We start from the raw sequence: 26,638 nt of genomic DNA on the forward strand, positions 1-26,638 counted from the left end.
ATGGAATTTGCCGTTGTTTTTCCGCCTCCTGTTGAATGTTTGGTAGAAACGAGTTAAATCCCTGTGCACTACAGCGCCTTTCCCGAACCTCTATCATCCATATGTTTTAATCGGGATCCTGTTTGTGTTTGTTTTGATACAGGAGCAAAAAGAGTTGTGATTCCCCCAGTGAGAATGGACAGCATGTGATTTTGAAATAAATGTAATTAGTTGTTCCTGCTGTATATTTTGTTGACTGGATAATCAATAAATTTATCTGCATTTCACCTATTTATTGAGTGACGATCAGCATGCTAATGAAACCTGGCTCACGGTCAAGGAAATTAGGTTAGAGCAACGCAGACAGGAGATGAATATACAAACTATTGTTACGGTCACCAGAGCACATGGGAACAGTCCACCATATCCAACAAACAAAGAGCGACAGACGCAATCGATAAAGTGTGAAATCAGATCATCCCTCGGGTCTTTTCACAGGAGCAAAATGTTAATTGGACGGGTCAAGCACTCGATAGTCCTAATTGCGCTGTATGAATTAATAAGGCAACATTATTTTATATTTGAAAAACCATCTGAAATCTGAACGGCCAATGGTCAAGCTCCAGTGATCTGATTCACATGCACCTGTTTTTTTTTTTTTTGTCAGTAAAAAAAAATTAGCAGGCCTGAGTCAGAAGGCTTGGAGGCTGTTTTAAATGTTTTCTACTTGTAAATAATCATTCTCACTGTACAATGATGGACTTTAAATGGTTTGTTATAGTCCTGACAACTCTTCCCAGATATATTGGCAATGTAACTCCTTCTCTAAGGTCATGGCTGATGCCTTTCTTCCCTGTCATCGTGTTAACACAAGCCTGTTTATCCCTGACCAGAAAAAAACCTCTGTTTTTACAAAAGTGATCACGCTTGCCGATGATAACTTGATCAAATGCATTTGGTTAGCTGCAAGTTTGTAGTTCCTTGGACGGACGAAGTTGTACATCTGCATCCTTGTCGGCACAAGCAGTTATACTCCAAAGTGTTCCTCATATTAACTCTTTTGATTGTTGAGACTGGGAGGAAACGTAGACGGAGAAACAAAAAGGACGGAGCGCTCAACTTGCAAAAGGCTTCAAAACGTTACCACTTAGAGCCTCTCGGTGGACCTCCAGGTTTAAACACGATCAGCCCACACTCTCAGGTCCTATCCACCTCTTCCAGAGGCCCCACATGCAGCTGGCATGTACCCATTATGCCCGCAGGCCTGATTTGTTATTCTGCCAAGCAAAATGTGCTTTTTGTTTACAGGTATATCCAAAATTGGCATGACTTTTAGAGAGCCAGCCAGTCGACCTTAGCTACAGTTGCGCAGTCAAAAATCTCGGTGCCCTCCCATCTCTCAGAGATTCACTCGGTACCCTCTGACCGAGCCCCCCCGCTGAGCTGCGAGCCTCATAACACAGCCGGATTTCTGTTCCATAGGTCACATCAGATGGCTGGCACGCTTGAGCCCTGTTGACAGCTTGTTGTTTACAGTATGTGCTGTCAGCATGGGGCCGCCTCTGCCGATCAGGGGCCCGGCGGGAGGTTGGACGCAGCGGTCTATGTGTTTTGTGCAGGTTTTTGGGAAGCGGCAGGGAGGAGGCTGGTGCAGGTAGGAGGCAGAGGCGGCGGAGGCGCGGTGGCAGAAGAGAGTTGCTGTCGGCAGGGGGTCTGGCGTAGGTTTCCAAGCAGGGAGCCCGTGGCGTGAGGCCCAGCAGTCTTTGATGCTCTCTGGCTCTGAGAGAGAAGCAGCTCAGGGAGACGGAGAGAGAGAGAGAGAGAGAGAGAGGGAGGGGAAGAGAAGGTGGAAAGGAAGGATAGAGAGGAAGGTTAAAAGAGAAAAAAAAAGGTTACCTGTGGATCAGCCTGTGTCTGGTGCAGAAGGGGCCGCGTGTGGAGGTTGAGGGTGGGGGGAGGTTGGGGTGGGGGGGGGTAGGGGGGAGGGGAGCTTTGATGTGAGTCCAGGTTGGAGGAGAGCGGGTTGCTGAGGGAGAGACGGGGATGAGAGGATGGGAAACGTGCAGAGGAGTGTGGAGGAGATGAGGTGAGGACGGCCAGAGCTCCGCCACAGCAGAAGACTCGGAGTGTCGGCTGAGAATGCCGAAGGCGTGGCGCGGATAATCTCAGGAAAATGCGTTGGCTGTGCGCACCGTATATTGATCATATAGTTTCCAGACGGCGGATGAAGTTTAAGACACCCGCCTCTCGCCGCTGCTCGGTGAGAATGGGAAAGTCTTTCATCTCCCTCCCATGTGTTTGCGGCAGGAACACGGGGGAGTCTCTCCTCCCTCTGAGAGTGCATAACTCTGTGCAGAGACTGCGTGTAGCTGATGTGTTTACGGGGAGCATACACGCACGCTTTGTTCAGAGGGAACTCTCTGTGAATATTCCAAACCAACAAAGGCAAGATCCTGCTGGGCTGCTGTGTATCAATAGATCAGAAGGTGTGTATCTGTGTGTGTGTGTGTGTTTGTGCGTGTCTGTCGGCGTGCATGTAGGTGCATGAACATCACTCATTCTTGCACAATTATGAGGACAGCAAACAGGGACAACACCCGCTGGGTCTAGCACTCGCCACAATACGCCCGGGTTCCCACAATGCATCAGTATTTCAAAGCTGTGCATCCCGGGGGACTTTGCTCTAACAGTGAGGTCTCTTCTTCCAGGAAGTGACACGCCCTCCTGCTGAGACACACACCCACAATGCACTGAGGTGGCTCCCACAGCGATGTGCGCAGAGTATGTTTGCTCATGTTTGGAGGCTGCAGCCGTGCATCTGTCTGCCAGCAGCTAATAGCGCAAACATCCCTCTGTTTTTTTTTTTTCTTTCTTTTTCTGTCTCATTGGCTCCATTCCTGGCCTCCTCGGCTTTGACTGTGCTTACATTCTTGAACCCGGTTTGGGGTCAGCAGACTGTGTTCGAGCGGCTGACAGCAAGAACAAGAACACATCCAGCGGCCCTGTGTACACTGGAAAGTGTTTTCCTGTGACAGGGAATAACCCAAGGCGAGGCTTGACACATCATTCAATTCCTCTCTACAGAAGTCTCTGAACCCACGGCCGGTTTACAGTCGACGTACAGTGTGCTCAGACTCAGCAGACAGCTTGCCACAGATCATCGGTGCACTCCTCTGAGGAAGCCAGGATTCACGCCGATCTGCCATTGGAGGGAATGAATGACTGAAACCTCATCTTGACCTAAATGTAGACGATCTTGTTTGTTTTTCCTGCCGCTCTCCTCCGTAATGTCTTTGCTCAGCTTGTTTCTGCCGCAACACGCAAACTGTGTCAGTAAATAACTTATCTATGAACATGCTGAGATGTTTCCACATTGCGCCGCAAAAATGCTACATATTTAATCATTACTAGCACCCTGACAGTGAAACTGATTGAGACGTATATCTGGGCTGCGATTTTCTTTTCTCAAATCCCCCCACCCCCGCCCCAAAAAACCCCCAAAAACAAAACATATATCAATATGGATATATTCAATATCAATCTATGCAACAATTTTCGGAGCAAAAACTTACTTCTTCTGTGAAGTTATTCCTCTGTACACGAAGTGAAACTCTACCTGATCTATCAGAGAGTTTTCTGAGTTTTTGACACTTCTCTTCTGAAGCATTAATATTTCAATTCTGGGGTACTTCCAACCAAAAATCGAATTTTGGTTAAAAGTGCTTTCATCTGTGAATGGCAAGTGGAAACATAAACTGAATTTAGCGATTATTCCGTTTGACTCAAAATGATGACAAATCCTGCAAAGGTTAGCTACAACACACATCGTTTCTCAATATCTCAGGCAAATGAATGCAAGAAAAAGGAGCCTTGGGAAGTTGTCTTCAGTCAAATTAAAACCTCAGAGTACTTATTTGGAATGTTGTGTAAAAGACAAACAAGAACAGGCACATAGTTGTGCGGTGGAATAAGAAGCTGGACCCGACACAAAGTAGTGATATTGTTCCCCAATAAATTCGCTGTTCAGGCTAATAGTGCATGTTCCAGTTTTCTCTTTCACTTCTACAGGAATGTCTTGATAAAGCTGTGGGCTAGATTGATACAGAGGTTTTTGATGAACAAAGCGATGAGGATAAAAGTGGCGTTTGTGCCCTGTGCTTAAAATTAACTTTGTCATTTTGCTGGAATGCTCCAGGATTTCCCTGTAGTCTTGCACATCATTCACGTTATACTGCTGATTTGTTGGTTTCAGAAAAATGCGCACACGCACAAATACCAGTACATCCAACAGTAGCATTGTATTAATTGATATTTTCCACCGACATCCCCAACACAATCAGCTTGAAGCAAGTGGGGAATCACAACATAGTTAACATCAAACAGGGTGATCTGGAAGATAATAATTTATTCAAGCTTTGCAGTGAAAAACACCATTTGTTTACCATAGTTGTTCACTGTAAGATTTAACCCAAAAATGTAATCATATCGATATGATTTAACCCAACTATATATTGTGAGAGGGGCTTTTGTACTATTAATAAGCTCTATAGAAATATTAGGGAACTGACATTTCTGAACCCAGTCCGGTCCTGATTATCTATTTCATTGTAAAGGCAGTTTTGAAATTAACCTTTTTGTTTTATAAAATGAGAAGTAAATTATTTGTGAACCCTGCCAACTCTACCCCACTCTCATGGTGGCTGGCAGTGCTCTGTAGTCATCGTGACCATGCAGCTGAAGGACTGTTGCAGACCAGACGCATTAACATTAACGGACTTGTGTTTTTCGAAAAACTAATTGATTTTTTTTTTTTTTTTTTTTTTTTTGCAGAGCTGCCAAGTAAATCAGAAAACTGCGTTCAGTGGTTGAGGTGTTTGCTTTTGCAGCGTGTTTAAGATGTTTTCAGTGATCGCGCTTTGGCAAAGCTTTCTGCCCCGGAGTGGCTTGTATATAATGGACTGCCATGAAATCATAATTGCGTGTTTATGAACAAACCAGCTGGTTGAGGCAGAGGGTAATTATTTTTCTCGCCGTTCTCCTTTCCGCTCACCGCACACTTGCGTCTGATAACTGCTCTGGTGGTAAATAAACAGTGGGCAAAATAAGGGAGTAGAAACAAAGGGGGGAAATTGAAGCCTCTGTAGTTCTTCCTGTCTGTTGTTAAGGTGTGGATAAATCACCTTCTCTCTTGCCCTGGTGCCTTTTGCGGCATCGGAAACACTAAACTGATTCTAAATGAACACATTTTCAAGCACAGTGGAGATGTATAGCACAATGGCACAAAATAATACCAAAAAGTAGGCAAAACCTCTAAATATGGCTCTACTATTGTTGTGTTTTTTCCATTCTAAGGTATTATACAGCCAATCAATGTAAAGGTGTTGCAATGTATTAGTTCCTAACAGCACATTTTTTAAAACGCAGATGTAGTGAACAGCTCGTTGTTCGGAGAATCAAAGGGTCGCACACGTACGGGACGCAACGGCAGTCAGCTGTTGTGGCTCCAGCAACAAAAACCAAGTAGCTCCAGACAAGCCGCTCTGGCGCGAGTGTGGAAGCAGAGTGTGATCATCAGGGCCAGCGAGAGCTGACCTGCTCGGGCGGGAACACAGCACAGTTATCCTGTCTCATTAACGTAGCCACTGCTCTCACATTTAGCCTCGTTAGCTGCTCCGAATGAACATCCAGCAGCCCGCTGAGGATTCAAGGGTTAATTGTGGCTTGTGTCAGAACTTAAACCCGGCCAGCTCAATAATGGGCTGTGGTTATTGGCTCGCTGGCTATGCGAATGTGTGTGTGTGTGTGTGGGGAGGGGGGATGTGGGAGATCGGGAGCTTGTCTTTGCACGTGTTTTCTGCCTGTCTTTGGGTATTGGATTTAGTGTTGACCCAGGGTCAGCTCTGCTTCTCCATGCTGTCCGTAATAACAGACAGCTGACTCTGGGGACGAGCTCTGGATCCCTCTATTCAAAGGAGACGCAGGATTTTTAAATGTCCAGTTTGCTGCAGACCACAGCATGCAACATTTGCAATGACATCCTTTGAGCACATTTTTCAAAACATGGATCCCACTCTGATTTACCTCTGCAGTGCTGTTATTTTATCTTATCCCCATCATCTTTCCGTTAACAGCTCTTTGGGACGCATTTCTATGTGTTCTGTTGTTCCAGCCGTCTACTGACTGTGACCTAAGGTCCCTCTGACCTTAGTCAGGGGTTTCAGTCAGACGGACTTAAGCACCTTTATAATACCCTCGCATGTTTTTACTGTCGATGTCTCCATCCAGTGAACACCACTTAACTGGGAATTATTTGCTCGATAATTGAAGACGCATTTATTTATATAAATTCTGCTATCAGCTTTATGAGGAAATAAACTAATCTACATCTCTCTCCACTGCCCTTTCACCTTTCAAAAGACTGTTCCTGTTTTCAGCTAATTTGTAAATATACCACACAGACACACACACACACACACACACACACACACACACACACACACACACACACACACACACACACACACACACACATATATTTGTTTTGTGTATAAAGTGAGGACCTTACCTTGACTTTCATTGACTTGTATTTACAAATTTCTCACTCAGCTGCAATTACAAGAACACAGACATTCACATATGTGTGAACACATACGGAAACAAAGCTATATTATCCAATTAACTTGGATATTTTAAACTACAAATCCAAATAGGACAAACTTTAAGATCCAAAAACAGTGCAGTGTATGTGCATTTCTTTAGTGGAAATGAATATAATTTACCTGTATACAGATAAAGGAAATTCGCCGTATGTTTTTAATGTAAACAGTGTTGTATATGATTAAATTTGTGTGTTTTTTTTCAGTGTTTCTGATCATCCCTGATAACATATGTTCTAGCAATAAAACATACTTGGCAGCTTTAAATATAAGGTGTGAAACAGATGGTGATGTCATGATATTCAATACTTTTTTTTTCTGCCAATATGCATGTCTTGGAAATGTCAACACTAGCACAACCAATCCTGGAACTGAATAATACTTTTACTATTGAGTCCTTTGAAGAAAAAAAAAAAAGCAAAACTTAAACATGGGCCAGGTTTTTTGTGCTAATTTGTCTCAATATTTAAAATTTTGGTGCTAAATGTTTGTCCTCAATGAATTAATGCTCTAGTCAACAGTAAGCTGTTTATCGTGTGTTATAATTTCATAGGATCCAATATGTTGTTTTGCTCAGAATGAGAAGAAATAAAAGTCTGTAATTTTATTGAATCTTATTGAAATAACAGAATAAAAAAATCTACCTTTTTTCCTCTGGAAGCTTAAAGGGATAGTTGTGATTATTTTTAAATAAAAGTTATAAAAAAAAAGCTAGTGACAGATGGACACTAATTTTTATGTATTTTAACTCAAACTGAAAATGTTCATATTCTTTTGGATACAGCGCTACTTTAGTGCTTATTAAATATTTTACTTGTCAATCAGTGGATTACAAAAAAAAATTAGTGACCAGAGTTTTGCTTTGTTAGTATAGGCTGGTAAATACAGCGACATATAGCTAAGCCCATGATTATTTATACCCCTGACAGATTTAGGTTTAAAGTAATCTTCTAATTTTACCACAAAAAAATATTTTTTATTTCAGTGGAAGTAATATTCACACTTTGGAGTGGTCCGCCCAGAGTCCTGACTTGAATCAATAAGAAATCTGTGGAGGGACCTTAACATTAGGGTGATGGCAGGGAGGTCTTCTAACCTCCAAGTCTTGGAATCTGGGGCTAAACTATATATATATATATATATATATATATATATATATATATATATATATATATATATATATATATATATATATATGGATACATTATTTCTTACAAATGCTCTTAAATTTTCCAATTTTTGTTGGCTATAATGTACAAAAGTCTATGATCTTACCTGAGACGAAGCCTATTAAGGCTAAACTTTTAACTGTCTACTTACTGCTCTAATTTATTAATATCCTGACTATTTGGGTACTAAATCAGCAGACCAAACATAGCAATTACCATCACACAGAGGGATCAGATAATAAATGTTAGATGTGGCAGAATGAAGTTGGACATCCGGTCTTAGCCTGGTCCCTCTGGAAAAAACACAGCAGACAAACCGTTCCGGTCTGTCTGATTAAAACAAAGGCTTCTCATTCCTGTATGAAGGAGTAACTTATCAGCATACGACACAAATTTGATTTTTACAAACTCTCAAAGTGTGTTTCAGCAATTCATTCGCAATAAAGCACGTCGCCACAGTGAGTCCTGTTTAGATAAAGTTCTTCAGGTACGAGCAGCTTCATCATCATGTTGGTTTGAACGTGCAGCAGAGCAAAAATAATCTTAAAACCTGTTCCTTGTCAAGTGCAGCTTCCCACAGAAATAATACCAGTCACTCAGGTGCTTAAACGGGCTTTATTAAACATTAGATCTTTGTCAGGAAAATCAATTTTAATAAATGACCTCGTCACTGAGGATAATCTTGGTCTTGATCTAGTCTTGATGTCACATTTCTTACAGAAAACACGGTTGGATGAAAATGGTGAAAGTAGGCTTGTTCCATGATTCACTGAAGGGTACAAATAATGTTTTCTTGTTCAAATTTGACTTTGAATATCTTGCCCAATTAAAGGACTCTTCTCGAGCCAGGCTTAAGAATGTTTACAGGCCTCTGAAGCCCAGTGCAAACTTTCTCAGTGATTTCAATGACCTTCTGACTAGGCTATGTGTTGATCTGTGGAAGACTTCAACATCCATGTTGAAAACCCCCAACGACTGTGGGGCTAAAGAAGTCTGTGACACATTTAAAACATTTGGGTTGCACTAAGCATGTTAAACAGCCAACACACAAATGGGGCATATTTTGGATCACCAGAAAAGGTCTAAACCTTTTCGCAGTCTTTGTACTGATGTTGGCCTGTCCGACCACTTTTCTGTAAACTTTGGACGCGTCATTTGCATTGACTCAATTAGCCAAAGAAGAAAAAAGATTTTCTGAGGACGGCTCATCTGAAACCTTTAACCGACCAAAAGACTGGACTGCAGGTCCACTGTGACATCTATACAGTGAGACTTCACAGGTATGACCCACAACTGAAGAATGTAAGGGATTGCTTTAGTAAGCTTGTTGCTTAAAGGTGCCATACAAATAAACCTGCCTTTCGCACAGTACCGAAGCAAGTGCAGCTGTGGAACTGGGAGTTTTGCTCAGCAGTACTGAAGAGCACAAATAGGAGCTGCTCGTATTTAGGGGGAAAAAAATCTTGCTTTAATGCTGCTCAAAATACTCAGCAGGCTTTTTTTTTTTTATTTTAACAAGGGCTGGTTTCAGCTGCAGTGCCCTGCAGAGTTTGTCTCTGTGAAAAAGATGTCTGTATACCATGCAGTCGGTGCACTTGTGTGCGCTGGAATGAAAAGCCACTGTGTTTGTGTGTGTGTGTGTGTGTGTGGTGTGTGTGTGTTTTCAGCTCTTTTGGGGTGTGTGAAATGACAGGCTGTAGTTTGAAATGGCTTCAGCTAAATAAGACGTCTTGCTGCATGAGAGAGACTGTGTGTTTGATTGGGTCTGCGTAGGTGTAAAAAGCATTGTGCTTTTTTTCCTCCTTGCTTTCTTACAATATGTTTTCTTAAAATTATCTCTTTTTCTTATCCCACACCCCACCCACACAGACACCTACACACACACACACACACACACACACACACACACACACACACACACACACACACACATACAAGCCACTACCACCATCTCTGTTGACAGGGTAAATTGTACGAAAAGCTTTTAAGGCAATTAGTGGATTGAGCTGGAGCCTTTCTTCCCATTCGCACTGTTCATTAGCAGCTCCTCCAGTCTGTGATATTACCATCACTCCAAGCTGGCATCAACACCACTCACTCCTTATGTATGTTTGTGTGCAGATGTGTTTCTTCATGTCTGTCTGTGGTATTTTACACATCTCCTCGCAGAGCCACAATTTCAAAGCATGGAGTTGTCAGAAAATACATCCTCACAGGCCGGAAATTCTGACTATTTTAATCCATTTCATACATCACAAAAGAGGAAAATCTAATGAGACAGACAAACAAAAAAAAACTCGAGTAATCACCATCATTGCTCTTTTTACTTGATTATATTTTGTTAGCCATTCAAGAAAATGTGCTATTATGATGATGATTAACATTTCTATCTCATAGACCCTGTTCTTCACCAAGTTTAGACATGAAGAAATACCAAAACAGGAGGAAATCTTTTTAAAAATATCCCAGAGAAGAGCATGCAGCCATGAGGATAGCATCACACATTATCGTTGTGTGTTCTGTAAACTGCAAATAAGTCAGTGTGATGAATAACAACACTAGGCTGGATGAGGTAGACCCAAAGTGTGTGATATTTTGCAGATCTGTGAAGGACAATGAAGTCAGTCTTTTGTAATGGCCTTCTTTAAGGCTTTGTTTCCAGCCTGACAGCCTATTTATGAGCAGAGTTTATTTGGTGTGTGTAAGGAAGGTATGCTACACACCTGACTCGGTTAGAGAAGTTCTGTCAGGAAAGAACGGGCCAGTGTTCCCAAAAACGCGAATGCAGGGTTTCCCAAACCCTGTGACCTAAGCCACTCAGCTTGCGGGCATTACTACCAAGCACTAATGAAATGTGTGTAAACTTGAGATGTGGAAAAAAGGGATTAAAAGAGTATCTAAAATAAATAACCTTTCTCGTGATTCTGGCATTTATCAAATAGAATAATCTTAACGAACCTGAAAGGGGAAACATTCAGTCCAATTTATTGTCAGCTGGAGAAATAAAGTTTACACAGTTCTAATACAATGTATGTAAATATATATTTTTAATGGTATTACTGTTTGTGTAAGTTGGCGAATATTTTTTTTTATCAAATGGGAAATAAAATTGTAAATGTTTTTTAGAGAAATATAGCATATGACTATCAAAATTATTTTTGGGGCAAGACTTTTGGATAGAGTTATCTGGGTGATCTTCAGAAGTTGAGCCCATTTTTCAATTTGTAGATTAGTGGACCATTTGCTGAACTCTGTTCTAGTGTGTGTGTGTTTGTGTGTGTGTGTGTGGGTACTTGCAGCTGAGTGAGAACATATTTTTTGTGTTTTATCACCAAACTGAGGACATTAATGTAAAGTGGGAACTTTTTTCGTTCCTCACTTTCTATTGGCTAGGGGTCAGGTTTCTGACCAATATGTCAATTAGATTAGGTTTAGGTTAGGCTTACGGTCAGGGTTAGACAGGGTTGAAAATGAATGGAAGTTAAAGCATGGTCCTCACTTTGTATTTAAAGCAATGATGTGTGTGTGTGTTCTTTTACTTTTTTTGCTCATTTTATTTGTAAAGTGAGGACTCTTTTCTAGGCTAGGGTTTAGGCTAAGCACTATGGTATCAATTAGGTTTAGGTTAGGATTAGGTATATACTGGTAAGGGTTAGGGTTAGGTCATGGAAAGGCTTAAAAATGAATGGAAGTCAAGGCACGGTCCTCATTTTGTATTTAAAACAAGGATTTGTGTGTGCGTGTGTGTGTGTGCACAAGTGTGTGTGAGTGCGAGTGTGTGTGTGTGTGCACGCGCTGTTGATAGAGAGTTAATTATGTGGAACACGGGAGCGTCACTTTGAAGGGGGGGAACCAAGTGTTTTACATTATTGATGAGTGACACACATTGCCAACATAATCATAAACACAACACACAAGACACACATCTCACTCTTACCAACCTGTAATCTGAACAGGAGCACACACTTCCACACAGATATAAATAGTGTATAGATCTGGCAGCGATTCTTCCACTAGTTGCAAAGTGTTAAAGCGTGGTAGCTGACATACTTGGAGTACCTGCTATACATCAGAGTTCCGTTTCTGGTCCATATGGGACTGTCATCATCCCTGTGTGTTACATTATTTAGCAGACGGAGTATTTGATCCCGCAGCTCGAGCTGATCCCGGCCCATCATTAATGCCGAATTTGGCTTTAACCAGAATGTGCTGTCATTACTGCTTAGCTCGCGTACACAAACATGCATGTACACACAATAATTATGTCCTTATTATAGTGTTCAGAGTAAGAGTCCCTGAATTAACCACCGCTGATTTCCTTCGAGCTGCTTCAGTTGAAGCAACAAAGCTGATTTCCTTATGCAGGAACTCTTCACACATTTAAGGCAGTGTTATGCTTTTTTTTTTTCTGTTTTGATCTTGCCGTTTCCCTGGGTTTAGTTTCTCCCTGCATTGTGCAGTGCTACATCTCGCTTCGTCTGACTCCCTCCACTAATATGCGATCGTAGCTAGGCTCCAAAGTCTTTTGAAATTTAAATCCTGTAAACACACAGTGTCCTGCGATTGGAGACGGTAATTTGCGGGGCATCCTTTTTTTAGCTTCTCCAGAAAAACAGCCAGAAAACCACGTGTTTTATCAATACAAAATGGAATGGAAGTGGAGGAAAGATAAGCCGGTATTTAACTATATTTTTCTGCTACTCGTGACTTGTTTTTTTTTTTGTATTATGTAGACAAAATTGTTACATTTTCATCTCCTCTGGCCAGTGCAGCTTTCCTCCACATGTTTGGTGCGTTCTTTGATGACTTGTAGTAAACTTTAAACATTTATGCCTTTTTTTCTTCAAGCAATGACTTTGGTTCTGCTCTTCTTGCATAAAAGGCAGATTTGTAAACCAATTGATAGTTTAGAGTGTCTCACCTGTGCCATGGATCTGTGCAGCTCCTCCAGAGTTAACAAGGGCATCTTGGCTTTGTGTTGGTCTGTCCAAACTAAATGTATTTTTTTTTTGTGGTTGTACCATGACGTAATTTTTAAAAGTTAAATATGTATCATATACTTTTGCAAAACTCTAGATTTTCAGTCAAATGTCATGAATATGAGCAGTTTATGTTGGGTGCTGTGATTAGGATTAGGGTTTTTGTTTCTTAAAAATTTACAGAATTTTTCAACTCAAATCAGTTTATTAATATAGCCCCAATTTACAACACATGTCATCTCAAGGGACTTTTCAGAGTCAATTCAAAAAAGAAATACAAATAGCACTATTTCAACACAGGCAGAATTTTACAAACAGCACAATTTTTGTTTTAGCAAAGCTTTAAACTAACATTTTGAATCCTGTTTTTAATCATATATTGTGCCATTCAGCTTACCTTTTTGCCATCTGTTATATGTAAATAGTGTTACTCAAAGTGACAAAACAAAAGAGAAATGTTCACTCTAGTGTACAATTGCTTCTACAGCACAGAACTGGAAAGAAATAGTATATTAGTGCCGTTTGCTGGGTAGGCAGAGATGCTCTTATTGAATTAGGAGCCATATTGCCATTTTTTTCGTTTTCTGAAAGTTTTCCAGTTCTGTAGATTTTTACCCTTTTTCTGATTTATTGAAATAATCTTTTTTTTTTGCAGTTTCAATCCTGTGTTTCACTTGTCTTATAATTTGGCTCTAATACACTGGGTCTGTTATCAGAACATAATCAGCATCAAATTCACAATACTCTTCGCCCTTGGTAAGACAAATCTTGGCCAAGAAACAGAGATTGGAGCTGATTCCAACTGATAACTGGGTCTCTGAATTTCAGTGATAAGCCTGGATGTTCATCAACGCTGGATTTAAGAGATTGTCTTCTCAACAAATCCTTCAGCATAAGTCTCTGAGTCAAATTCAGTTTAGGTAGATACTTATATATTTTGACACAGTTCTGTCATTTTCCCCACAACTTTTTTGATCAGACTTGTTAGCTGTGTAAAAACAAGCTCTCACTTCCTGAAGTACTGCCTTCGTTAGGACGTCTCAGGCTCTACGTTGTCATCCCCATGCTGTTTTTCTTTCAAATAAATGTCTTCCCATGAAAGTGATATTACCAAGAAGTGATACAGTTAACTTCTAATGTCAATACAATCTTCTGAAATTGTCTTATTTTGACCACAAAAAAAACAACAGAAAATCTGTGGATGTTTATTCCACTCCTCTGGAGCTCCTCATTGAGTCGGTGCAAGCACAGTGACACGTTGGTTTATTATAGTGGGAGTTTATGGCTCTGTTGGGTCAGGAGTCAAGCACGTACACTCTGGGCTCTCGCTACAGATCAATACAGTATAGAGCAGGCCAAGCCGCACAAATATTGATGAACAAATATGCATACATCTCATGTCACACTACATCTCTCTAACACATATGGACGAAGCTATAAAAAATCTCCCTCACTCGCATTGAAGTGCCACAGGCGCAAAGAACTGGGGCTGTTAGTGGTGCTGCAGGTCCGTCTTTTTCTGTTTACCTCTGCTCTTCTCTTTGTTCTCAGTTCATGGAAGGTTAGAGACTCAAATGATCATACTGACACAAACACAGTTGGAGAGATGCTTTATGTCATTCTTATTTGTTTTTAGTACCACCTTCTTTTTTGCTTTTTTTTTTTTTTTTACAAAGTATGCCATATCCAACAAACTGCACATTTAGCACGCTGATGTTTGATCACTCATTCTCCTTTGCTTGGATTTAACTTTACTCCTTTCTGAAGAATCACTTTTTAGGTCTCCATGTACATTACTGACCACATTTACTGGCACTCCTGGTGAGGATAAAAAGCTTTAGAATAAGTTCAGCTTCTATTTCAGTTCCATGATCTTATGCTGAAAGAAATAGAACAAGTCTTTGATTTTAATACCTTTTGATTATTGCAGGGGAAAAAATGCCATGTTAGGAAGTAATTGGTTTTAACAAAACCACTGCTGGCAACCTATTTAAACCTATGGCCACGAGCCTGGACGAGGACCTTTAACAGGGTGACAAAAGATGAGAAAAAAAATCTTCAAAGCTCACAGTTGGAGAACTGCTATAAATGAATGTGTTTCCATGACAACAGCAAGATGCCAACTAAATGCCAACTATTACACTCTTACGTATGACTTTGCTAAACTCTACTGGTACCTTAACTAAGAGCATTTGGTAGGAAGGGACCAGGTTCATGTCAAACCCACTCCTTGTGGGTATGGCATGAACCACAATGAATATGTAATTGGGTATAAATGGTAAATAAATGGTAAATGAACTGAACTTATTTAGCACTTTTCCAGTCATGCTGACCACCCAAAGCTCTGTACACTAGAGCCACATTCATCCAGTCGCTCTCACTAACCCGCACACATTTATACACCGAGACGCAGCTCTGTAGGCAACTTGGGCTTAAGTGCCTTGCCCAGGGGCACATCCACATGTGGCAAGGGGAAGCTAGAATCAAACCCACAACCTTCTGATTGACAGACTGATTGCCAGACGACTACTCAACCCATCAAGCCTCAGTCGTATAGTGGAGAGTCTGTGATGCTGTGGGCCTCTTTGTGTTTCGACGGCTCATGGAGCCTTGCAAATTTACAGAAACATTTTAAATAAAATTCTGGTGGCAGTTTTCTACAGGATAACGAAGACATGAATACACATGTTTACTAGACCCAAAATCCACCCCTCATTAGTGACCATTTCAGTCCCTTGGCCCAAATCGTATGAAACTCCCATAACAGTGAGCTGAAGAGAAGAAGGCATAAGAGGGGACCCAGGATCTTAAAGTTCATTGGACTTGATGTGGCACAAAATGCATTTACGTACCAATTAAAGTTACATTTATAGTGTGCGAAATTGCAAGGTTGCATCTGTTTAAAAGTGAAATGTGTAAAAAAGACTGCCATGCAAATATTAGAGAGATAAGAAACCCTTGGATGATCAAAGCTGTTTCTGTTAGAAGCCCTCGGTTATCATTATGTCATTTTTTTATTTTTATTGTGAGATAAACAAGACAAGCAAAAAATGTGTGCACTTATTCTTAAACAGTCTCGTGTAGTCCATTGGCAATGGTTGCACAGGTTCTTGATCTGATCAAGAATCATTTATACTCTCTCTCTGATGTCCATTTTCACACTTTTTAGTTTGTATGGGAGTGTTGGTCTTTACAGTCATGCATATTGCATAGCTTGTTTTACATTGTCCAGTTAAGCAGCTGCTGTTTTTTTTCTATTTTAACTTGAAAATTTCATTTTCACCTGAATATGCCTTAGTATCTATTAATAATTACACAGTATTTTTCTCCTTTCTGATAAGTTATTTTTCTACTTCTCCACAGCTTAACTTTAAATTTAGCTTTTTGTTCAAATTATTTAATCTTATGTGTAAGTCTGGTATCTGCTGTCTACTTGTTTTTGCCACTCTCACACCTCAATTCCCCCACTGTGGGTCAATAAAGGTATTATTATCATTCTATTCTATCAACAATGCATAGAGCAGTTTGGGTGCTGATCAATATGGTATATAAAGTAGTTTGATTGTCAGGAATAAACTATAACAACTAAAATAGAAAAGAGAAACAAAGGTTCCTCAATTGCAGTAATACTATTATTATTATTATTATTATTATTATTATTATTATTATTATTATTATTATTATTATTATTATTATTAATATGATAACGGGTGATTTTATAAAATTATGGTTTCCTTTTTGACCCCTGGAGAGCAAGCCACCAAAGGTGTCAAACTGTCTTAATATTTTCTACAGTATCTGGGTTGGCACAATCGTCTTACCAACCCAGTAAACTGACCAATGGGGGGATTGGTCAGTTTACTGGGTTGTTTCCATTCCCAGAAACAGGCCTGAAATATCAGAGCTAAGGATATTTCCACTAAAGCTCACTGCTGTCTTGAATTTTAAGGATATCACAACTGATTCATTAAAGAAAATTGTAGATTCAAAAAAAGAAATTTATCCCATCCATTTAGAGAAATATTATTGTCTCTCAATGTTTTGACACCCTTCACTGCTGCACATGACCAGACTCTCATTGCATATTGGACCCATACTGTCGTTGATTAGATTAGAGTACCTATTTATTGCCCCCCCCCCCTTTACTGTTATGATGTCTACCATGAAAACCAATTCAGTCACACACTCTCTTGAGTAGCTGGGCATTACTATTTTAAAAATATTGCTGGGTTACTATTTTCAGTCTAAGATTGCATTAGATTTAAGGATTAAAATCAGGAGGATCCTAAAGCTCTCATCAACTCAACTTATTTCTAGTGCACTGATAATGAGAATTTTATAGAGTTAACAATTTTGACCGTTTACTGTAAAATGATAGAGGTAACAAGAAAGGCAACTCTGTAAGGTCTGACGCAGATCTCTGTAGGAGATGGGGTGAACTTGAAACAACCGATACGACGCTTTAATCCTTCACTCCCGACTTTAACCTTTGCCCCATGGCAAGGACAGAACCCCCATTCTTTATTCTACCCCTCTGGTGGCTATTATCATGATGATATCAGATGTGTGTCTGTGTTTCTGTGTGTTGTAAAAAATTCACACACAGCTCCTCGTGACTTATTGAAAAAGGAGAGCGATTTCTGACGGCCCTGTGGTGCATCAGAAGTCCTCTAAGCTGCTGACCTCGTCACATTGAGCGCTGCTCAGAAGCTGACACGTCTGTGGACCCTCTCTGACTCCTCCACTCGCTCCTTTTTACCCTTTTGTTTCATAACAAGAGCAGAGCCGAGCATTGTGGGGACTATTTTAATGTCCCTAACTCCCTCTCTCTTTCTCTTTGTCTTTTGCTCTTTTTATCGCCTGCCCATCTCCCGCTCTCTCTTTTTTCTTTCCGTCGCCCATCTAACAAAACCGCGGTGACATGACCGGTCGCGGGTTGCCATGGTGACAGTCCCGCTGGTTTGGCAGCAGTGGCGTTGGCTGTGTTGAACCGGTCGGCGTGTGTTTCTAGGTTTCTTTTCTTGTGGGTGTAAGTTGACAAGTGTTGATAGTGTGTGTTATTCTATTACGGGTGCTCATAGCAGTGACGGCGTATATAAGCACCCATTAATGTGTATTTATTATGCGCGTGTGTTGGTGTGTTTGCGCCGCAGCCTTCTGCAGATGTTCTCTGGCCCCAGTGCCTCCTGCCAGCTGCTCCGCCCCCAGAACTCACACATACGCACACACTCCTCTTAATTAAGAGGACTGTGCCACGGTGGGCGACTCAACAGGGGCATGATGGCACACACATCAGACACTTTCACCAGGAGTGCTGAGCACAGAGTGTCTATTAGCTGTTCGTCTGTGTGGGTTGGTTCGTGCATGGAGCCGATCCTCCGGCGGTGCCCTTGAAGCCCTTCGGTTATGAGAGCAGTGATGGTGGTAGGTAAACATGCGGCTAATCAGGCCGATGTGTCTCATCCACACTCTCCACCAGGCACTGCAGGCAGGGATACTGACACCGACAGGCTTCCTCTCTGTGCTCAGCAAGCATTGAGGGGGAAATGAAGAGAAAGCTTGGGCACCAAGAGCTGCAGAGACAGGAGGCAGATGGGTCTTAGCTGGAGATGTGGTCAGGAAATTGAAAAAATTGGCTTATTCCAGATAATAAGGTTGACCTGGTCGGTACGGGTCGTATATGGCTAGCTTTTGAATAAAGAAAAAATTACAACATTCCTTCTTCAAAATTTCAAAAGATCTCGATACAGATGTTAGATGGCAATCCTCTGCTGGACTAAGGAAGTATACTCATCCCAGTGCTTTAAAGCGCTTGATTTTAGATCATTAAGACATTCAGGCCATGTCATGTCAGTTTGATAAAGTGGATAACAGTCAAATAAAGCTGCCGGTAAGGTGAATGCAATATCCAACAGGCTGCTAGCACAATCTGCATGGTTTTCGGATTTCTGAGAATTAACAATAAGTTGGCTCTTAAAATCAGTGTCAGTTTATAAAATTCATTCTAATTAAAAACATGAAAATCTAACAAATAAGAAGAAGCTTTCAGGTTTTGAAAGGACACCATTTTTCTTAGCTATGGTAGCTTTAAAATCTTTCACTCATAGATATTTCTGTGAGAAAACACAATTGGAGTTCCCAATCCGAACAGATTGCCATGCATCAGGTACCAGGTGACCAAAACATGCATCTACTGTGAAGCATACAGACGTGGACAAATTTGCTGGTACCCTAAATGTGTCTTTTTGCATGTCTTTAGTCGGTCATGAAGTTGTAAAATCTTATTGAAAATAAATTAAATTGGGAGAGAAATGAGTTGCTTAGTTTGCAAAGCTATGCTTAAATAGGATGGAGAGGTTTGTCGGTATCCCTAAAGAGATTATTATTCCCTCCATGACACCTAAGTTTCAAACTAACCCCACTTAGAATCACATCCGACATCAAGAATCGTATTCTACCTTTTTAACGTGAACAAATGGGCCTCCGTGCTTCTGAGTGACTTGGTATTGTTGTGTGCACCACACTTTAAATCAGTCGTTCCTCTTTAAAATCAGTGAGCATCCACAAAATGATTTCTATATTTAGAGAAGTTCTTCTTAATTTCTTCAACTTCAGATGTTTGCAAATACTAAAATGATGTGAAAGCCCAGATAATTAAGCTATAATTGTAAGCCTCTGATAGGTTGATTGACAATATTTAAGTTAAATGAATCAATCAGTCAACCTTTATTTATATAGCCCTGTACAACACATGAGGTGACCCAAGTACTGTACATAAAATCAATATTATTATAACAGAATTAAAAAACATAAACCATAACAACAGTACAAAATACACCTTTTAACACGCTGATTCCTTGACATCGTGGGAGTATCAAAAGAAATCAGCGAAGTTTGTAAAAGCAAAAGGGACTGGAACTTACTGATTAGTGTTCAGGTCTAAGACAGAAGTTAGTCTCCTATAAAGCACAATCTAGATAAAAACTGATCAGTGAGTTACAATCCTCTCTGCGTTTGCAAGTTTAATGTACTTCAGCAGTGCAGCATCTGATTCAGTCATTGTCTGTTGGAGGATGTGCAAAGTGCAAATTGTACAAATTAGCAAGAGAATAGCAAAAAAAGTCTTTAGCATGGCAGAATAAACAGCATGGGAATGTCCAGCCATCATATCATTTCTGGATGGATCTGGGGTCTGTCACAGAGATGAATGTATTTTGGTGCACAATTTGTGGATCAAGCCAAGAACAAAAGCAAAAGACTTTGTGAAGATGCTGGCCAAAGCTCACAAAGCTTGTTTATCCATGGTGAAACCTGCTCTGTAGGTACTGACGTATGCTCACTCTGGAATTAATAAGCAATTACTCCAAAAAGCAACATAGAATGTCAGATGGCACTTCACAGAAGAAAGACTTGTCCCGTTGTCTGATGAAACAAAAATGAAAGCGTTTGTTGATATTGAACACTATTACATCTGTAGGAAAAATGTGGAAGATTCCATCCCTGAGACCACCATCTCAGCTGTGGAAAAGGGGGAGGGGGGGTGGCTGATTGATGTTGTGTGGATGTTTGGCTGCAGGAAGGACTGGTGCCCTTAACAAAATACATGGTATCATACGGAGAGAACATGATTCAGAGATATTGAAGCAAGACAACTGCCTGGAAGTTAAAGCCTAGGAAACATTGACTCTTCTAAATCGATAATAACCCTAATCATCATGCATAACTCGTTATAAAAGTGGATTTTACAACAGAGTGAATGTTTTGCAGTCGCCCTCACAAACCCCTAATCTCACTCACTTTGTTAGGCAATCGTGAGCTTTTTGGCTAGTCACATCAGCTCCTTGTTTACAGAGGCAGAATCTAAAACTTTAGCGGCTGTGAAATAGGGAAGAGAACAGTTTTATATTGGACTGCTTTGCTGTATCTGGCCCAAAGAGTTGTGAATGCGTGCGGAGGTCCATGACATCTCGATGACTATTGTGATGATATGATTGACCTGCAGTTTTGTTCTGGTCACAACAAGTTTCTGAGTGGTAATTTTGATGTTATCCTTAGAGGGTGGCTGAGAAACGTTGTATCCAAGTGCATGAGTCAGCAAACTTCACAACAACTACCAAAGCATCCTGGCTGCAAACATACTGCCCAGTGTGAGAGAGTTCAGACTCAGTAGCAGGTCTCGTGTTCTCTAGGCAAAAAAATGGCTCCAAACATAAATTTACAAGGAAAAAGAAAAATCCTTGGATCATTTTTGACTGAACATTCATGAACCCAGATCTCGATTCTATTAAACATCTAGGAAAGATTAAAAAAAAATCATAGAGACAACTTGTGCCCTTTGTTGAAGTGCAGATATTGCTTGCTGGCAGTGATTGCTGCAAAAGGTGCTGCCACGAAACATTCAATTAAAGATAAAAAAAAAATTTGACCATGTGATTTTCATTTGTTTTATTATATGAAATGTTCAACTGGGTCAATATTCAAAAGTAGTCTCTTGATCTGTGTTGAATATTTAGTATACCAAAAGTTCTTTCAGAAATTGCTGTTATTTTTACAGTGGAAGCATCCCAACAAATTTCTCAACCGAATTGGAAAACCCATCAGGCAAGATTAGAGCAGACCACTGTAATAGTTTCCAAATAATTGACAAAAATGTCTATCTTAAATAGCAATGAAGAGATAAAATCCTTTAGTTTGTTTTTTTAGCGTCTCTTTGGATTGATCATGTCCTTCTTCTCTCCCTCTTGTCTTACTTTGTGTCTTCAGTCCTCCCTCTTTAATGTTTAACTTAACTTCATTTACATGCAACACCCTTTGGTCCTGTCGCTCTTCATGTTCCTTATTATTTCTTTCAGTTCCCCCTCTGGTGTTCTTTAACACACCCCTCTCTCTGGTGTCTTTGTTCTCTCTCTATTTTTTTGTCCTTTAACACACACTCTCTCTCTCTCTCTCTCTCTCTCTCTCTCTCTCTCTCTCTCTCTCTCTCTCTCTCTCTCTCTCTCCCTCCTCAGGTCTGTCATCTTCTCTCCTCTTTTACCTAACACACACGGACACGACAGAGCACCACAGATAGTTAATAACGCTCTAATTTCCGCTCTTCATGGTGTGTAGAAGGTGTCGCAGATAACCTGATTTATCAGACGGCTATTAGAATGTGAATCAGGAGTATTAGAGCAATGGACATTAACGTTCACATTGTTTAAACAACGCCACGGGACTAATGGATTTCCAAATGAATTTGTCAACACCGTTCTCAGGGAATATAATTAGTCAAATGAGAGGAAAGGAGGGAAGGAGACCAGTGGAGGAGTTGGGTTTGTAGTTTAATCTGCAGAATGGAATATCATGCATGCAGACAGTTGGAAGCAGTGAGGATCATAAATGTATGTTGGGAGCTGCTCTCAGAAGGAATTGCCTGGATCAGATATGAAAGAAAAAAGCTTAATGAAAAATAAACATCTCATTAGACATGTAAAGATACGTCTTAAAGCAGTACCATGTAGGTTTTGACCCAAGAAATAGCTTATTTTGAGATATATTTTTCAATATTCAAGACTTCTGAGGTTAGACGGCAGTCTAACCTCAGACTGCCGTAACTACAAAACAGGACAGAAATGACATATACCTGATCAGACATATTTTTGGTTCTCTTATGTAGGATTTAATCTAGAGGGGTGAATGTGGCCTTGTCTTTACTAGTAACTTCATGCCTTTTCAATCTGCTGGTCCAAACTGCTCTGCTATCAGATTCCAAAACACGGAGTGAGACTCTTTGGCTTTGCAACGTTGCAGTGTTGCCAGTGGCCTTCGGGGGAGCTAAACCTGGATGTTACAGGTTGAGCACCCCCTAGTGGCTGAAAGTTGACTGGTGCTATTTTCAGCTGAGTCTCAATAGAAGCAGAAGCATTGTCAATAAAACCTGTATATGTAATACAAGGAATTTTAGAATGTGCCCTTGATTTTAAAGGGAGTCTCTGTGGGAAGATCAGCACCAGAATAATGGCTGCTTGGATTTTATAATTCTGGCTTCACTGTTTGGGGCTAAGTGTTGAATTTATTGGGAGTTATGTACTTGAGTCTTTTTTAATATATTTAAAAGGCCGTCCCCGTTCAAAAATAACACCAAAGTTTCTCATTGTAACATGTATGACCAGAGTAGTACCATCCTGAGTAAAAATAAAAGAGCAAAGTCTAGCTGACTTTTATAGGCCAAATATTTTATAGTTACCTCCCGTTTGGCTGGGTTCAGATCTACGACACTGCATGACAGGAATTAATGTCTTCAAGACAAGGTTGTTATCTTAATCATGCATTTGTTTACTCAGTGTTTATAGGTAAACAGAGCCAGTTTCATCAGCATAACAGTAAACTGGTACTTGTCTAATTTTATAGAGTGAAGAGAATAGGTCCAAGTCCAGCATCCTGTGATTCACTAATATTAGAAGGGCTGACCTAACGAAGAGCAGCCCACCTTACTTGCATGCTGACGCAGAGATGCATGGGGAAGGTAGAAAAGGAGACAGAAAAATGTAAAAAAAAAATACATGCAAATAAAAAGGCTTGCAGTGGAAAAAAACAAGGTAAAGGAATTCAAGTTGGAAAGAATAGATGCATAAATGCATCTATGCCTAAAAGAAAACCACGAAAAATTAATATAATGAAGAATAAAATCAAATGCTTGAATAATATGTTGGAAGTTAATAGAGAAAAAAGTATGAATGAGCTTAATGATAAAATATCTGGAGACAATTAAAGTAAATTAATAAGATAATTTAAACAAAGACATAAAGTTGCATGAAATTATTTCTCTTTTTTATTGGTACATTTTTAGTGTATTGGTTTATTTTTTGAACAATACTATCTGCTTGTAGTTTTAATTTAGTCAGCTTTGGTCTTCCAAACATTTCAACCCTGTCCTACAGACAAAAGCTAGCGTTAGCTTGTGTTGTCCGGGAGGTTTACTACGTCACTGTCGCAGGAACAGGAGCTTGCTGACCTTTTTACGTCGCCTTATAGGAACGTTCCTCCAAACAATGCTTTGTCTGGAAGAGATAAATCCATGGATGCAGCAAAATTTTCTAAAAAAAGAAAAGAAAAAAAACAAAAACAAAAAAACAGAAGCGGTTCAAATTTATACACACCAAGTTTAACAACAAAACTCCGGCCCCACTCTCCCTCTCTTAAGCGGAAAGCCTATCTATGCCTTTGTCTCTATTAGACCGGACTATTGCAATGCACTTCTCATCGAGATCCTTGAAAGAACACATAAAAATGACAGTATGTTCAGAACTGAACATACTGTCTCCGCTCCACCAACATCAGCCGTTTTCATATTCCCAGGTGTCGATCCCACACCGTAAGAGCCTGGACCTTTTCCTGGGCTGCCCCTCACCTGTGGAATGCTCGGCCTCAACACCTGAGGGCTCCACAGAATATGACACACTTCAAAATAAAACCTTTTTTTTAAACCCAATGTTTTTATTGGCCTCCTTTTTAAGTCTTTTGTCCTGCTTCTTTTTTTTTCTTTGCTTGTATTGTTCTCACTACTTTTGTTGGTGTATTTTATTTTTCCTGTTGTTATGATATTGATTGTTTTATTGTCTGTAGCACTGTAAAGTATAAATAAAATTGATTATTATGTTTTTTTTTTATTATAAATAAAATCCAGCGCAACCAGTCACATTCACAAATTAATTACTAGTTAATAGAGTCCACCTGTGTGTAATTTGACTGTAAATCCAGCAGTTCTGGGAAGGCCTCAGAGGTTTGATATAAACGTTAAGAAACAAATGAAGCTCAAGGAACACAGCAGAGACTTGTTAGGGAGGGATATGTAGACAGGTTTAAAGCAAAACAATATTCCGAGTTTTGAACATCTCACAGAACCACCCTCCCAAACAGCAATAGCGTTATTTTGAGATGCAGTTACAGAGATCTACAGGTCAGGTGGGAGAATCTGTTGACAGATCATGCTGTACAGATAGTTTTCTTAAGAATTGACACTGACACTGGTGAGAGTTGATGGGAAGTGAAATGGAGCTAAATATTGGAAGAAAACATGTAAGAGACTGCAACAGATTTGAGACTGGGGATGGAGCTTCACCTTCAAACAGGACCGCCCTAACAACACAGGCAGAGCTACAATGGAATGGTTTTGACCATACATAATTATGCTTTAGAATAGCTTGCTCAGAGTCCAGCCTTAAAAATCCAATTGATAATGTATGGCAAGATTTTAAAAGTGATGTCATAAATGCTACACCTCCAATCTGATGTAAACTGTTTTTCAAAGAGAATGGAGAAGATTTTCAGTCTCCATGTTTACGCTGGTTCAGACATGCCACAAAAGACTAGCTCCTGTCACAGCTACAGGTGGTTCTAGAAAGTATCGATAAGGGGCATCATACTTTTGTAGTTTATCCTTTTTCTTCCACTTCGCTCTTATGCACTACGGTACTTTGTGTTGCTGTTTTATGTAAAATCCCAATGAAATACATAGAAGATAGGGTTGTAATGGGACAAAACATTGCAAGTTCAAAGGATGTGAATATTTTTGAATGGCACTATAAAATGTTTATTTATCTCTCTCATCCATTATGGTGTTGTGCTAAGAAGATGATTATAAATATTACATTATATGCATATTAGAATTTTCAAAAATAAGTTTTAAGTATCAAAAGCGAGGTGGACTTTGGCAGCGGAATTCTCTCCCTCCTCCTACCTCCTCATCTCTGGCAGTCATAGCTGAATGGAAAACTTGACACTTAAGAGTGGACAGTGAGACTAGAACTGTGAAAACTGTGTTTTCATCAGTTATCTCCTCTGTTTTTATATTTAAGTACCATAAAATGTTTGCATAATACATTTCTTTCTCCTTTCTTCTTATGTCTTTATTCAATATCTGCCCTCCTGCATCACTGTTTATGCATGTGGGTGTTTGCCACGGTTCTGATTCACACTTGTTTTAAATAACAAGAAATTTCAAGTTGTGTTTACTCATTGATTGACAGAAAAGGTTTCAACTTGCAAGGGGAAATTGGCTTATGAATTTAAGAAATAATTACAGTAAAATGAGAGTTGGGAGTTGAGGCCCACACACAGAAAAACAAGAATTTTCCTCTGAACAGTCCATCTCCGTTGAAGCAAATGGTTCACGCTCGAACTCAAAGCCCTGTTTGTGAGTTCGCCACAGGACGCGAGCTGACCGCTGGGCTGATGGGGCAGCAGGGCGAGGTGGGGGCTGGGGGGGATAACAGTTGCTGCTTGAATACTAATGTTCCACTTTAGAAGTCAACTCTTTTCTGTATCATTACATCCTCTGGTCTCTGTTTGTGTCTTTGTCCGCTTTTCCTTTTTTTCCATCTTTTTTTCTCACTTCACCCACTCTTTCCAGACAATCCTCACTGTCCTTCCTCTCTTGTCTTTCAGCTTGTCTTCTCTTCCTCTTTCTCTTCTTCTCCACCTTTTGCACCATCCGGCTTCAGGCTTTCCATCACCTACTCTGTCCATATCTTGTATCTGTCATCAAACTGTTCTTCTCCCCACGATTTGATCTTTGCCACTCATTTTCAAAGCAACCCCCCACACACACACATTCCTGACAAAGGCAGGTAATTATAGCCAAGTGTCCAGTCCTTTTTAAATACTGAGCTGATTAATGAGATCGAGGTGCAGGGCCAGGAAGTCTCACCCTCAGTGGGTGGTGATACACACCCCTTGTCTCTCTGTAGCTTTCCCGCACACGTTCTCAGTCTTCTTTTTCACACCTCAGTATCAAAATTGTCAGCTATAGGCAGCCTCATTAAAGAAATATTGATATCAGTGTTACATGGTTACACCCTCCCTCCTCCAACATGTT

The 26,638-nt window shown here is 40.2% G+C and overlaps 1 protein-coding gene across 1 annotated transcript in view; it reads left to right on the forward strand.

Annotated features, from left to right (window-relative positions):
• Window positions 1-1,998: 1,998 nt before the first annotated feature.
• Window positions 1,999-26,638, forward strand: part of LOC118556298 (proprotein convertase subtilisin/kexin type 5-like) — a 112,470-nt gene continuing 87,830 nt past the window's right edge. The window contains exon 1 of the mRNA XM_036130305.1: window positions 1,999-2,465. Within this exon, the coding sequence (XP_035986198.1) occupies window positions 2,153-2,465 (313 nt within the window). The 5' untranslated portion in view covers window positions 1,999-2,152. The remainder of the gene's footprint in view (window positions 2,466-26,638) is intronic.

Source organism: Fundulus heteroclitus, unplaced genomic scaffold, assembly GCF_011125445.2.
Source record: "Fundulus heteroclitus isolate FHET01 unplaced genomic scaffold, MU-UCD_Fhet_4.1 scaffold_331, whole genome shotgun sequence".
In the NCBI taxonomy this organism is placed as follows: Eukaryota; Metazoa; Chordata; class Actinopteri; order Cyprinodontiformes; family Fundulidae; genus Fundulus; species Fundulus heteroclitus.